This window comes from Perissodus microlepis, chromosome 15 (assembly GCF_051167445.1).
Source record: "Perissodus microlepis isolate ML-2025 ecotype Zambia chromosome 15, ASM5116744v1, whole genome shotgun sequence".
NCBI classification, from domain to species: domain Eukaryota; kingdom Metazoa; phylum Chordata; class Actinopteri; order Cichliformes; family Cichlidae; genus Perissodus; species Perissodus microlepis.
Genome location: NC_140475.1, coordinates 32400205 through 32416032, shown reverse-complemented (window position 1 = coordinate 32416032; position 15828 = coordinate 32400205). Strand labels below are relative to the sequence as shown.

General features: G+C 42.2%; 1 protein-coding gene across 1 annotated transcript in view; it reads left to right on the top strand.

Annotated features, from left to right (window-relative positions):
• The window catches only part of arid3a (AT-rich interactive domain 3A), a 44211-nt gene extending 29570 nt beyond the window's left edge, over positions 1 to 14641 (top strand). The window contains exons 4-9 of the mRNA XM_084952505.1: positions 2007 to 2079; positions 4213 to 4396; positions 5151 to 5398; positions 5941 to 6228; positions 7329 to 7418; positions 8673 to 14641. Coding sequence (XP_084808631.1) covers positions 2007 to 2079; positions 4213 to 4396; positions 5151 to 5398; positions 5941 to 6228; positions 7329 to 7418; positions 8673 to 8827 — 1038 coding nt within the window. The 3' untranslated portion in view covers positions 8828 to 14641. The remainder of the gene's footprint in view (positions 1 to 2006; positions 2080 to 4212; positions 4397 to 5150; positions 5399 to 5940; positions 6229 to 7328; positions 7419 to 8672) is intronic.
• The last annotated feature ends 1187 nt before the right edge of the window (positions 14642 to 15828 follow it).

The following is a 15828-nucleotide window of genomic DNA, read 5'->3' as shown; positions in this document are numbered from 1 at the left end:
AATCACGATTTATGATGTGAGTGAACTAGAACTAAAAAATAACTCATATCTTAAAATGTGGATTATTGCGTCTATTAGATTAAGAGTATTGCAGTTCAAGTAGACATTTATGCAGTTTTAAACTAACTGGATCAGTTATTTGGCTTTATAACAATATTGTTAAAGTATAGTTAAATTGTTCGTTGTTGCTAAGCAGGACAGACTACCTCACCCACATCTATCATCAGTGAAACCTGGATGAAACCTGAACCTGGATATGCACAAGCATACTTTGTTAACACGTTTCAGACTTCACTAAAGATTACTCACTTGATTAGTTTGCAGAAAGACCGCCAAAAATAAGCACGCCACGGTCTTTGAGTGCTGTAACACTAACACATGAAAATGATACCTTTAACTATTACACCAGGTGAGACCTTTCAGTTTTTTCATTTATCATGTGTGGCGTATTTAAATCTACAGTAGCGATTTCCATTGTCCTGCTTTGTTACCACATCGTGAGCATTAAATGGGGAATGGGATCTGAATGCTCCCCTCTAGAGAAATATTTATTGGTGTGATTAGGCAGGAGAGAGAGCAAATAAAGCAACATGGGGAGGGGTGGTAGCTGGGGAGAGGGTAATTTCTAAGATTTATGGCGCGGCACTTCACAAAATGCATGCATCCTGTAATTAAAACTCCCCCTTTGCCTCCAGCAGGCGTCTACATTAGTTGGCATCCCCCACAGCCCTCTCCGGCCCTCTGTTAACCCTTACCCACTAGATAATAAGATCTCACGACTGCTTGGCGTCACTAATTAGAGCTGAATGCCACAGAGAGGGGCAAATTTGGTAGCAAGATACAGTAACATTGTGCGATAAAGGCTTTCCTTTTATCTTTTCTTCTTCATGTAGCAAGCACAGGTTACAGGACAATATGGAGGATTATTTTACATCTTTTTACTAACTCGTTTGATAAATTCTTTGTTGCATATTACTCTTTGACCCGGTGCAGGAAGGTCATGAGAATTTCCCAAGTCAATCATGCGTTGCTTTCATTTTGTCTAATGGCACGTATCCTATTGTACACACCCTAGATGCTTTGTGTTGCATTCCTATGGGAATGCTGCTTTCATGACTTGTTACTTTTCTGCAATGGTGGGTTTTTTTGTTTTGTGCTTTTTTGTTTTGCGTATTAACTATGTGGAGGCGTCTGCCGGCTGCTTGTTTTGTCCACCAACACACCAAAATCCAAAGAGCTGCAATTTGCTATCAGACAAAATGTTCACAATGGTTATTTGCGTCAGCTTTGTGCTGAGCCGAGTGATTTCCTGACGTGATATCAAACGCGCTTCACGGGCGTCTGCAACATCAGGGTTCGTGGCTTGGCTGCTGTTTTGGTGGCTGTGTAGTAACAATACGCCTTGGTGCTATTTTCTGTGGTTTTGTTTGGTGGTGCTCAGTTGTACATTGTGTTTCACAACCTTCTATTTTCAATAACACATTATGAAACTTCGTGACCTCACTTATGCACGGTGTGATGTACAGTTGTCGATACTCGAGCGCTTTATCGAGCCTTGTAAATATAACTGCGGACGCCGCTGAAGTTTGAAGATGGCGAATGTGTGCCTGCTGCTTTCTCGCTTTCGAATAAATGCGAGCGTGTAGTAAACAGAACTCTAAGAGGATGTTTCACAGTCACGTTGAAGAAACTAGGCAGGAAAAAAACATCCACAGGCTCGGTGGCCTCATTGTCACCCCCTCGAGTAACCCGCTTCACTTTTACTGCCAACTTTCACTGATGTTTCCGAGGCCCCAGGCCCCGCTAACAGCTGTACCTAATCAAGTCCTCTTCAGGCCACAAGGTCTACAGTGTCTCTCAGATCTTCTTATTATCAGACGGAGACCCCCACCTCCCGTCTTGTTGTTGCATATTACAGCACTGACTAATCATTCTCCATATTTTAAAAATACTTTTATTGTAGTCTCAGAATTTAAAAACACCATCTATCCACTGTCTCTTCACAGCTCTATGAACTGGATGGAGACCCAAAGAGGAAAGAGTTTCTGGATGACCTCTTCAGCTTCATGCAAAAACGAGGTATGTTTTCATATCCTTGTCCCCCTGTGTCAAATTTGATTTCACTAACTATAGGACGTCCTATTTATTCCATTTCTTATCTTGCTGTATCACATATCCCCGCCTTATCTCTGGCCACTGTCGTAAGCAGCTTCTTAATGTGATGAGGAGAGAGGATGATCACCCACCCCCTTCTTTCTCTGATATATGACACAGCACTGTCTACTCATCTTTCACTGGCATGGGTGGGGTCTTTATTCATTTCAGAGATGATTGCTTTATGGTCACACAGCAAGTTGGCGTTCCCAGGCTATAACTAGAAGGGACACACTGTATCGATGCTTGAGGATGGATTAGTTTACCTTCCCATCCTGCAGGCTGTCCGCATAGCTCGACCCCCACTTCTAACACTACACGCATAACCAGTTTTCACTCTCCTTATCTAAACACCTAACAAGAAAAGTGAATTGTTTGTATTTTCTTGTGCTTAGTGTTCTAACGCCAGACTGCCAACTTGAGATAATTATTTTCTTGAAGCCGTGTTGATTTCACAGAATGCTAATGGCTGATGTGATCAGATCAGTGGGCGGACGACTTACATGGGAGAAAAGAAAAGTTTGCTCATGACTGAAAAAACAAAAAGCCAAACAGTAGTAGATGTTCACACAGCCTCTGGTAGTGTGCTCCTAGATTCTGAAAGCGCCATCTCTAGGCCATTATAAGAAATATGACGTGAGAATTATAATCACTGAGAAGACAAATTGATTTAAAAAAAGGCTTTGATTGGTTTGGTTTTTCAGCCAATATAATAATAGCAATAATACAGCATATTAGTAATGTAAATGAAAGCGTTTTATTCCGTACTTTGACCTTGAGCAATAACTAAATTCTAATAATTTTCTCAAATAAAGTCAAAATAGCTGTCACAATTACTCTCCCTTTTTTTCCAGACATTTTTAGAGCAACTTCTTCCTCATCAGAGTTTGTCTTAACTTGTTTCCAATTATCTTTACTAGCCGTAAATGAGTCACACGCCTAAGTTTTGATAAACTGCCCTTTGGGTATAAAAACCTGTTTCTTTGGACATCCCCTGAACCCCCTTAACCCCGCCCTCTGGTTTAAAAGAAAAGTTCTTTTAAAGAAGATTTCCAAGTAGTATTTTAAATGTGGATTTGGAAAAGACAAAGTTTATTGTGCAGTAGTAGAGTTTCTAATTCCCCTAATTAGATAAAGATCCCCTTTTCAGTTCTGAGAGGAACCACAAATCTCTCTGGGGTTGTGTCAGGGAGGGCAGCAAGTGTAAAAGCTAAACACGTGGAGTTGCCCGCAGTGGCGTGCCCTTGTGAATAAGCTGAAAAGTATCTAATGATAATAACGTGTTGTTGTGATTTTTAGAATGTAATTGAAATATTTGATATTTAAGGTAAATACTTGTAAAAATGACAGTTTTTGGTGGAAAAATAGTTCCAGGTTTTGAAATGTAAGAATTCAAAGTTAAAAAGTGAGGGCTGACCTCTGAACCCCATCAGGAGTGGACTGGAAAAAAGCGTGGTCATACAAGGACACAAACCACTGACGCTCACAGGAGTTTGATATATTTGATGCTTGTTCGTTTCTATGTAAAGCCGTTAATGTCATAAGTGGTCTTACTCTGCCCATTGTTTTGTATTTTAACATCTGGCCAAAAGACAGTAAATTGTTCTGAATCTGGTTGATTATTTGTGGGTTGCCTGGATGCCAAGTTTGTTGGTTCAGCTCAAGGGTAAAAGCAAACCTAGTGTAGTTTCCTAGCACGGGCGAAGCATCTTTTAGATCTGCGCGTTGGTGAGCTCCGCCACTCGACCGCAGCACCGTCACTCTGAGCACTTAAACAACACCTTGCACTGGCAAATTACTGTTTGCTAATACTGAATGGTAAAAGTGTGGTCTTTTAATCGTGACAAAAGAGCCAAAGAAGGTTTTGCTACAATTAAGTTGTGAGCTACAGCACTGTCTTAAACATGTAAAATGAATGGGTGTGACCGCGCACCACCTTTATTGGCTAAAGGGAGACAACTGTTATTTCAGGTACTGTTGTTTGTCTTTGATGTTATTTCATATGTATTTTATTGGTGGAGCATGACTGTATTTTTTTCCTGTTTCCTGTTGCTGCAGGAACCCCAGTGAATCGTATTCCCATCATGGCCAAACAGGTCCTGGATCTGTACATGCTGTACAAGCTGGTAACAGAGAAGGGTGGCCTGGTGGAGGTTATTAACAAGAAACTGTGGAGGGAGATCACCAAAGGACTCAACCTGCCTACCTCAATCACCAGTGCAGCCTTCACTCTTCGCACACAGTCAGTATACAAACACTCGTTTAACTGGTGCTTAAAGGTTACTCAGGGCGTTTTCACACCTGTAGTTTGTTTACTCTGGCCCGACTTTGGTCATGAGTTTGTAAACTTGTAGTTTTTCCTTTGGTTTGGTTTGACTTCACATGCAGAAGTCCAAAATGCATCCGTTACTACAAAACATGTAAGAATGTTCAGTCCACTCATTTGCCGGATGTGTCTGAGGCGGGAGCAAGAAAAATAAATACAGGAAGAAGGTGCCGTGTTCTGGTCTACTGGAGAACATGGAGAATTTCTTTTCATTTCACGGTTAGTTGTTAGCACATCCATAGTACCTTTCCGCATTAAGAATACAAAGCATACATGGCTACGGGACTTTTTTTTTTACCTGAAACGTTTAACGTACACCTGATAGTTGGTTCGCATCATGTTCACACCTTCTCCAAAGGGTCTCAGTGCTGTTGTTTTGGTCCACACCCAAGTGTGATTACTGTGTTCACAACCAGACACACCAAGTGGGGAAACAGAACCAGTGTCCGATTTAAACTGACTAAATACCGTGTGAAAATACCCTTAATAGCACCCTTTATTAATTAAGCAATTAAGCAAGAGTTAGCTAAAGTTAAATTGTTCCATACTTGTTGCTGTAGAAATTAATCCCTATATTAAGACCGATCACTCCTAGTTAGCTGAAGTTGGGCCAAACTTTGTCTTCGAAAACTCAGAAGGGCACACCTGTTGTGCACTTTGTTGATTTCAGATACATGAAGTACCTGTACCCATATGAATGTGAAAAGAGGGCACTGAGCAACCCCAACGAGCTTCAAGCAGCCATCGACAGCAATCGACGGGAGGGCCGGCGACAGAGCTTTGGCAGCTCTCTCTTCACCTACTCTCCCAATGGGACTCCCACCATGCTGTCCTCGCCGAAGCTCCCCACGCCCAGCATGGGCTTAACAGTGGGCACCAACGGGACCTGCTTGGGTCACATCCACAAGATCAAGAAAGGTGAGATTTGTTTATTGCGCTGCATGCACATCGAAGAAAATTTACTGTTTGAGGGACATGTTCTTTGATGTTGATTGTTTTGAATCAGGTTAAAATACATGGATATGGCAGTAACTTTGTCTACTCTCAGGTCAAAACGACAAATTCACGTCAAGTATACGGTTTGTCAGTATAACGTGACAGTATAACGATTTACTCTTGACTGTGTTGGATCAAAGTTTTGAAAATTTAAGTTAAAATGCGGATCCACTGTGAAATCTTGAGAATTTTACTGATAGCACATTTATGATCAGAGATCATTTCTGCCAAATTTATCTCTTAAACGGAAGCTCTGATCTTCAAATAAAGAAATAGCATCAAATCTGATTTGCTGTCATCTCTCTCTTTAAAAGAGCTTAACCCTGGGACCTTCCTGTAACACACTGCATCTTATTTATTATCTGTTTTCTGTGGTCACGCTGAAATTTATGTCTGGGGACTATAATGCATCATATGAGTTTGCTTGACTTTGAGTTCCCCTTTCTCTTTGTGCTGCTGTGAAGAAGAGGGAGGCCAGCCTCTGGCAGGCGTCAGCATGGCTCGTTTGCCAGCGGGGGGCTTGGCAGGTCACTCAGTGGCTGCTGTGCAGGCAGCAGCAGCCCATGCCGCCATGGCTGCTCAGGTGGCCGCTCTGGAGCAGCTGAGGGACAAACTGGAAGCAGGCGAGCCGCCAGAGAAGAAGATGGCGCTGTCTGCCGAGGAACACCAGCGACTGCTGCAGAGAGCGCTGCAGCAGAACCTGCTAGCCATGACTGCTCAGATACCTATGAACATTCGCATCAACAACCAAGGTACTGAACAGTGGAGCTCTGACATATTCGGGTAGAGAGAGAGGAACAAAACAACCAGTCAGACATGACTTTCATGTTTTGCACAGTAGCTGCAGGCTGTTCTACACTGTCGTTTGAGGAAATTCCTCCTTTATCTAATCAACATGAGATAAAAGAGTACACCACCTTTTTTACATCTCCCTGGTTTCAAAAGCTCAAAGATGCAAGAACACTGATTTTGCTGATGTGAAATGAAACTGTAATTTCTCAATTATTCTCGATTGTCAAGAAAAAGCAAATGGCCAAGTCCAGATAAAAGCAGATATTATAATTGTCTAGCAAATATTAAGGTTGCTGGGAAATATTAAGTCGATAATGTCAGCGTGAGTGCTAGCAGCAGTGATCTGTGTATGCAAACACCCACGTGAAAATGAAAATGTCACCTCTGGTAGTGGTTAACATGTAAATGAACAGTAAAAGAAGAAGATGAATTAATGTATTTCAAATGGTAACGGTCGGTAATTAGAGTGCATTTTTAGGGACATTCGTTTGTTTGTTTTTTAACTATTCCAGAGTTGAAGTTTATTTTTGTCTTTACTGCAAATCAAAATGAACTAAAAATAAAAATCTGGAGTTATTACGACATCACAGTTACTCTTGGCATCACAGGTTTTTACATTTCATTGTTGCCAGTGCGAGCTAGGTTTGACACATTTCCCTTTTCATGACAGTTAGTATCTCAATGCATTCTTGTAATCTCACCACAAACCACAGCACCCAACTGCGAGAAAGTAACACCTAGCAGGGCTATAGGTTGACCTGCTTAGCTTATAGAAGCAGCGTGCGTGCATACATACATGCATGATTATCTGTGTGGGGATTCCCTTCTGTAAGCACGCACCTTGATCTTATAGAAGGATTTGTCTCGGTTACTGTCTATCTGATCGTGCACATGAACCATTTCTCGGTAAGTGACTTCAGAGAAATGTTCATTGGGACATTTTTGAAAAATTCAGTTTTGCTCCTACTGTGGGACGGTTTTGTTTCTCCATTTGGTTTGAGTATTCTTAAGTCAAATCTGGATCCAAAAATGAATAAGGATGAAAACTGCTTTCTTCCAGATGGCAGACAAGACTCAGCTCTGAACCTCACCACCAACGGCACAGGGAGCATCAGCATGTCCGTGGAGCTCAATGGCGTGGTATACACTGGTGAGCAGCTCCTCTGTAACTTAAAGTGACACAACAAAATGTCAGATATGAGCTCACTGCTTCGCAGTTAGTCATGAAAAGTTAAGTATTTCCACTAAGACTCTTGGCTGACTTACAGATCTGGAGAAGCATCAGATTGGTATAGAGACCAGCCCCCTTTCTTCCTCCGAATGTTCCTATCAGCACCTCTTTTGTTTCTGTTTCATATGTTGTTTCGTTGCTTATTTGATTTGTGAAGAAATGGAGAAATGATTATAGCTGTAAGAGATGTTACACAGAGCAGATTATTCCTGTTTTGTGGCAAAGCAGAGTCGTGCAGTAACATCGTAGAGTGTTGTTGTTGGAGGAAGATTACCAAGTTTGGTAAGACCTCAGTCTCGTGGGCCTAGACCCCTTGGATAATCTGGCTGTTGGAGATTGCTTAATGTCGTTAGGTGAAATTGGTCAGAAATAGGTGTACAGTTGTGCACCAAAGAGCTCTTTGGGGCTACTTTAGTCACTAGCAGAACGCTGCTGTCTCCTGTAGTTTAAATGGCAGGTGCCGGCTTGTCTGCACATTCTCACTGACTATTTGCAGAGCTGCAGTGAAACGTCAGTGTGACTCAAATGGGAAACTGAGCATGTTTGCCTTGAAACTAAAAACTAAACTAAAAATTTGTACCTGAAGCTGTGTTCACACATGAAGTGATTCTCAGTAACCAGAGGCATTGAATTGCGTTAAGAGAATAAAAACGGGGCGAAGACAAAGTTGGCAATGTGATTGAAGTATTTATCAAGTGTTGATAGCCAAACAATCCGGTAGTAAATAGAATAGAGGGTTACCTAGGTAACTAGAGCCTGAATGTTGTTAGTGACCAGCCGTCAGCTTCAGATTGATGCGTGAAGAGCAAATCTCTTCTGGTGCAGCTTAAACAACACGTTTCAAATGGCACAACTTTTTCTTTGAAAGTGAATGTTCGCTTTTCACCGTTTGACTACTAACAGGTGAGCAGTTGGCACCTGTGTCTGCAGACAAGTCAGCTTCTTCCATACAAACTGCATGCAACTATAGCAGTTGCAAGGAGGTTTTTGTTGAAGCACCTTCCCCCTCGAGCAACCACTCGCCAGTTGGTCAGGAAAGGCAGTTTTTTTCCTAGCAAAAAGTGGTCGCCAAGCGGTTGCAGATCAGTATATACAGACTGTAATTCAAAGCATTTGACAGATGTTTTGTACTCTGACTCCTTTTTGTTTTCCCTCTTGTCATTTTCTATCCAGGCGTTCTTTTTGCTCAGGCAGCACCAGGGTCAGCCTCGTCTGGTGCATCTGCATCGTCCGTCACCAACAAGGCTCCCAGCAGTCGCGTCGCTCCGCAGCAGCAGCAGCTGCTGCAGAACACACCTACCTCAAACTCCAGCAACTCATTGTCTTAACAAACTCCCAGCGTTTCCTTCATTCATATTTTTTTTATTTACCACGCTAAGTGAAGCCAAAAATCAACCTCATTTTCTATCTCACCAATGCCAAAAATAGAAAAGAAAAGAAAAGAAAAGAGAAGAACCATAAACCATACAGAAAGACACAAACTGGAACTCTGTTCACTTGAAGTACACTATCTCAGGTTTCCTCTCACAAACTCTTTTGTTCTTCATCGCCAAAATGATCTTGAAAAAGCAAAATCTCCCAACTGAGAGCCAGTATATGCTAAACAAAGACATATGCACAGCCTGTGAATTATTTATTTCTGCATCAATGTACAGATTATTTGGAGAACAAAAGAGAAGATTAAAAACTAGGAAAGCATTGTTTACACACACAAACACAGCTACTGACTGACAATGATGTTTTATCCTTCAGGGGAGAGATTTTATTTTAAGTTTTCATTGTCATTATTGTCATTATTTTATTCTCTTTATTGTTTTTTTTATCATTTAAATCTTTAACAATCTTTTCACTGCAGGAAAAAATCTATATTAAGAATTCTATACAAAAAAAAAAAGAATATCATCTATTTTTAATCAGAATAACTTTAAGGATAAGTGTTGTTTCTTCAGGGCATATATAAATATATATAAATATATATAAATTGTACCATTGTGACCTCATTTTGGGTGAAACCTTATACACACGGCAGCCGTTTTGAGTGTCTGTGTGAGATAACAGCGCAGGTCTGTGCTCCTGTCGTGTGGGGACGTATGCATTACATCACAGATTCTCCTGTGAATAGACAGAGTGACGTCGGCGTCCCGACTCAGACTAATGCAAAGGAGCACGTATTGGAGGCGGGCATAGTTGTTCTTCCTGTGACGCTCGGCTAATTTAGCTAGAAAATCCACTCCTGTTTGTTGACACGAGGCTTGTTAAATACACCTTTTACCTTTTTTTTTTCTCTCTCTCCATTATGCTGGTAGAGTTTTCAAAATGGCTGTTTTTGTAAGAGTAAGGTCAGTTTGTACAGACGGTAAAATTAAGTTGTTTCTTTTTGTTTTGTTTTTTTTTCCACCTCCCTGCACCTCATCACAGGATGGACTTTCTCAGTGCTGTCCACACCAAGTGTTCCTTTTCCTGTTTAGGGTTCAGATTTATGTGGAAAACACAGGTTTTAGGTGAATGTTCTCAGGTGTTTCTCGCTCTTAAACAAATATCCCACTTGACAGAGCACTGCTTTTTCACGTGTTGAAATCTGCTTTATCTTCTTTCTAACTTGGCCTTTAGTGGAGTGATTGTCTTTCAAAAAAAGAAAAGATGCATGCATGTATTTATAGATAAAAAGCCCCCTTAATGAGATATGAAGTGATTTCCCATCTTAGGTTCGCAGGAGTCGAGCGTATACTGAATCTTTATTATTGCAGAGCTGCTCAAATGGACAATCAGGTGTCAGGAGATGCTTATCTGGGCTTCGGACGAGTGCTTTTTTCAGCTCGTATGTGACATTGTGTTGTGTTTTCTTTTTTGGCTTTGTATTATAGATTTCAGATGCTTTTTATTTTTATTTTAGCGTTTTCAGCTTTGTGTTTTTGATGAATTTGTGCGTCTTCTGATCCAAGTGCTTCTTATCCCGCGCCTTGAGACGAACAGGGTCTCATTAAGGCTAGCTTGCAACCTGTCCGGGATCCTGCGATGGCTGAGAGGCGATCGCAGCTGCGGCGTTTGCTCGCGGCCTCGCGTCTTTGTACAAACTCTGTTAGCTTTACAAAACACAGAGGAGAATCTGTGTCATTTGTGTCTGTGCTTTTTGAAGTCAGTCAATCAATTCAGCTTTTTTGAACTTTAACCTGTTACCTCTCTGAACTGTTAACTGTTAAAGATTGTTCCCCACAGCCCCGACACACACACGCGCGCACACACACACACAGTCACCCCACTTCACAAAGCAGCCTCATTCCTACTGACGTTGGAAGTAAATCAGGCTTTGTACGTGGGTTCTGTTCAGAGACCTTCACACAGCATGAGCTGACCAGAGAGCGCGCGGTACCTCAGTTTAATCAGTTTTTACTGTTCAAGTCAAATATCACCAGATGGCTGTCGTGGCTTTGATTCTGGACTCACTTCTCGGTGGGAAATTACCACCAGCTGCTACAGAGCAACTGGTCATTACTTTTATGTTTTTTGTAACGGACCTCACAGTCATCACAGTGGCGTTCTTGAATTTCAGTGCAATGTCCACAAAGGATTGAACTGTCCATCCTCAGGCACAGGAAAGCAAAGGCGGACTTCAGGTTTATGTAAAACCCTGCTCGAGACTTCAGAAACCATTTGATTTGCAAATCGAATAACTAAATTCGTTTCTCTCCACAAAACGCTTAAGCGCCCTTTAGATGCGGAATACAAAACATTGCCGGCTTTATCTGTTTACCGTAAAGTTCCTCCTCCTTCTCAAAGATGAGCCCATGGCTGAGGCAGCAACAGCCACACTAACCTTGCAATAATTGCCAGACACATGCAAGAAGTGTTGCATTTGTGGCATCGATTGCCAATGTCAACTATGATGAGGTTAAACCACACTTTTGAACATTTAGAGTAGCAAGTGTGTGTCTGCGTTTGGTGCATGGTGCAACATCAAGCAGTAGCTGCTCCTGGTTCTCACACGGGGGCTCGAGGAGGCCGTTCCACACAGACGCCGTAAACCGAACACACGGTTGCTGAGACACGATGATAAAACATTCAGCTATTTGGCGAATTCTCCAGTGAACCCATGAGCACGTGCAGGACACCTTTCTGAAAAAAGTGACTGAGATTGCGCAGTCAGACATGAGGCTGATGTGTTAGGACGCCGTCAGGCTCAGAGAGTGTCTACGTGTAGAATGTGTTGCTCTTCATTAACTCAGACGTACAGCTGATTTAAATGTTTGATAAGTGCATCTCTTAGAAACACAGTAAACACTTTGTGAATGTGAGATTCAAAGGCTCAGCTCCATGAATGTCATCTGTCTTTTTTTCATGCCCTTACAGTAATGGGTTGGTATGTTGGAGTACTGCGTAGGCCTTAACCAAAACAAAACAAAAGGGGAAAATGACAGCCCTCATGTATTCCTCCTTCCTTGTATCTGCAGTATGAGTGGATGCGAGGGCTGTTTTTCTTTGTATCAGGAGTAGCAGGTGTCACAGTTGGCAGTAATGGCTGACAATCAAATAGAGACGTACTGCGGCTGGAAGCATGTTGGGGGAGGATGGCTGGAGAGAAGCTAAATTCAATCAATCCCAATCTAAAGGATCAACACTGCTTTTTCACATTTGACCCTGTGACCTTTTGGCCCCCAAGGCAGCTTTTAAAGCACCCGCCCCCCCTTCGGTGAATCCATGTTTATCGTATAACTATCGACTGCTTGTGTGTGATATTTGCACATGAACAACAAAGGTACCGCCACTCGACTGTACTCGCTCTCTCTGTGGATGGCAGCATTTTCAAGGAACATGTTCTTAACATGCGCGGTAGCAACAATCATGAGACGTAAAGACAACGCTGTATACCTCCAAACACTCTCGACATCCCTTCAACCACAATCAAACCCCGTTTCTACCTCAAGGACTAAAAGCTTTGGCAGATTTCTCCTGCAGGGCCACACCTGGGAGAATCCTGCTGCGCTCAGGCCAAAAAACCCCACTCAAGTGATGGTGGTGCCGGTTCATAAGGATTTTAAAAGAGATTGTAGTGACCACAGACAATCAGCTGAAAATGCAATTCTCACCTTTAACGATGACCGTTTTAGAGGCAGCTCTTTGGCAAGAGCTCCCCTCAGTGGAAGGTTTTTGTTACAGCGCACAATCAGTCAAAGTTTCCTGTATGGGGGGGAAAAAAACATGGAAGGATATGAAGGCTTCAACTATTCCATTTACTTTCTTTTCCTTTCTTTACTTCCTTGTGGTGTTTCCAGAGTTTAATGTTTGTGGGGGATGTAAAAGCTTCAGAATCAGCATTCAGATCACGGAACACTAAAACCAAACTTCACAGGCTTTTAGAATCATTAGCTCAGCAAGGCACTCAAACAGGGAAGTGGTTCAGACAGGGAAAATGCAGTCTGGCCTGTATCAGTGCAATCATGTAGGATCCTCTGGTCAGAGGTAGTTCATCTCTGATATTTTAAGGCACAGTGTAGCTAAGAAAACTGCATCAGTCTTAACTCTGTAGCCTGTAGAGTTGTGAAAACCAGACTTTTGTTCAGGCTGGAGCTTTTGTTTTTTGTTGTATGGTAGGAAGTTTGACTCCTATAGCCTGCAGATGTTTTCCATCATTAGATTAGACAATGCCTGCGCAACATGTTTGGCTTTTTTATTATTTTATTCGTCTTTAATGGCCCTGGACTGTTTTCAGAAGCCTGCTTCGTTTGACACTGTTGTACAGACTTGAACAGCAACATAACTCGTCTATTTTGCCTGTCTTGGAGTCCAATTTTGATAACAGTATGTTAATATCAGCACAAACCCTCAGAGTCTATCGCGATCGGCTCGCTCGCTCTCTGTCTCATTCGTAACTTTTAAGTGTCTGAATCTCAGCTGTTTTTGATCCCAACCAGAGCTGTAGATAAAATAACTGCTTGAAAAACATGGTTCTGAGGGTCTTGCTTGGAGCGTGACTCCTGCTCCCACCTGCTGCCGACATGGACACTTTGCTAGAACATTTACAGGTTAAGGCGCATGTGGGGCTCGAGGACTTTTGACTGGACTTCACCACTCACCTTACCTCAATCAGGGGGACTGTGGATAGGGAAGATGATGATGATGATGATAAAATAACAAGATGCCTTCTGCTGTGACAATTGTATGAATTAACATGTATTACTAAGACTCATTAAGTAGATTATTTCTGAAAATGGCTTTTAGGGCTATGGATATATAATTTTTTTTTTTAAATTTTTTTTTTTTTTTTTGCTATTTCCCTGCTTCTTTTTTCCTTGTTTTGGACATGCTGTAGCAACGGAGACACAGAGATTACTTATAGAGCAGATTTTTGAATACAGTGATGATACTTATAATGGTAATGTGATTATTATAGGGAAGCGTGTGTGTGTGTGTGTGTGTGTGTGTGTGTGTGTGTGTGTGTGTGTGTGTGTGTGTGTGAGAGAGCAAGTGAGAGTGTGTGCGTGTGTGAGAGAGCTTCATGTGTATCCTCAGAACAGAAACAGGACTCTTGTCTCTTGTCTCTTACAACCTCTCAGGAAAATCTACCTCTACCTCCAGTTTGATGCATTTAACCCAGTGAGGGCTCAAGTTACAGTTTGGCAGGAAGAGGACACGAGAACGGGCGCCGGCGTTTGAAGTGAACTTCAGCCGACCTCGATTGATATGAACGCCGTGCTTGTGTTAGATACAAACAAGACATTCTTGGTTGAGAGGTTCATTTCTGACGCCGGGGCGTCCGCCGCCCTCTTGTTTGTCGTTACACTTTCGTAACACTTCTGCTGTTTAGCTTATTTGAGTACCAACAACAGGGAACCTCCAGCTCAACAGCTAACTACTACCAGTACTCGGACAAGTACTGCTTCTCGCACCACTGTCAGTTCAGAGTTTTGCAGTCTGCTCTATTAATCTGTGCTTATTCCTTCTTTTTTTTCTATCAATGATCACATTTTTTCACAAGTGGGATGTTTCCCCAATGGCCACCACATCAGTGATGTGGCAGCGGGGCAATGCAACTGTTTATTTTGAAGGGTGAAGATCTATTCTTGCCTATTTACTCAATATATGTTAGTGTGAATACTTTTATTTTGAATCTGAAATTAATAAAATATCACCTTTGTTAAATGTCAGACGTGTTTTGGATGTTATTTTAAGTATTTGGGCCTAAGATTTAACAGCCAGTTATCCTGAATTATACAGCCTCAGGGGAAATATTAGACTGTGTCAGTATTTATTTAACAAAAATTAGACCACTAAGTACTAATGGTTTCACAGGAATTAAGAGATAGCAGAGCCAGTTGCTGCCAACCAGATTAATTGATCATCTTCAGGTGTGAGGAGCTCAGTAAAAGCAGAAGTTTAGAGCCAGGCATCTTGCAATCACTTAGTCAACCATGAACTACTCGGTAGTAGATTTGAGCCCTATGGGAGTGTCCACCAAGAGGGACATGGACCCCCTATTGATCCTCTACCTAATCATGCGAGCCAAGGTGTGGAAACGGGTGTGGGTCACAAACAGCCGAGGTTCCGGGCAAACCCACCGTGTACTCTGTAGAGCAATGGATTCTAGAGTTAAAGATGAGGCCATCTGTCCAGCAAAAGCTTGGCTGAAATGAAACAGGACAATGATCGCAAGCACTGCAGCAAAATCTGCAACAAAAAGGCAAAAAAAACAGGAAGCATCAAGGTGATGCAATGGCCCAGTCAGAGTCCAGACCTCAACCAGAGTGAAATGCTGTGGTCAGACCTTAAGATATCTGTGCATAAACGAAATCCCACAAACCTCTGTGGACTGAAGCAATGTTGCAAAGAAGAGAGACAAAATTCCTCCACAATGATGTGAAATACTGAAATCTATGGTAAATGATTACTTCAGGTTATTGCTGCTAAAGGTGGTTTTACAAGCTAAAGAGTTGTGGGGTGTACTTTAGTTTTCCACACACCGCTTCTGCATTTAGTCTAATTTCACGTTAACTAAATAATGACAGAGTGTAATATGTGTTAGAAATCAGCCAAGGTACCATTGTGTAGCCTGTAGGCCGTTTGTCTGTCCGTCTATGGATATGCCTCACCAGACCATCACTGACACACCACCAAACGGTTCATGCTAAACAATGTTACAGGAAGCATAATGTTCTCCACAGCTTCTTCAAACCCTTTCACGTCTGTCACATGTACTCAGGGTGAACCTGCTCTCATCTGTGAAAAGCACAGGGTGCCTGTAGTGGACCTGCCAATTCTGGTATTCTTGGGCTCTATGGTGCCAGTCAGTGAGGGCAGAGCCCACTAAAGGACATGGAGCCCTCAGGCCACCCTC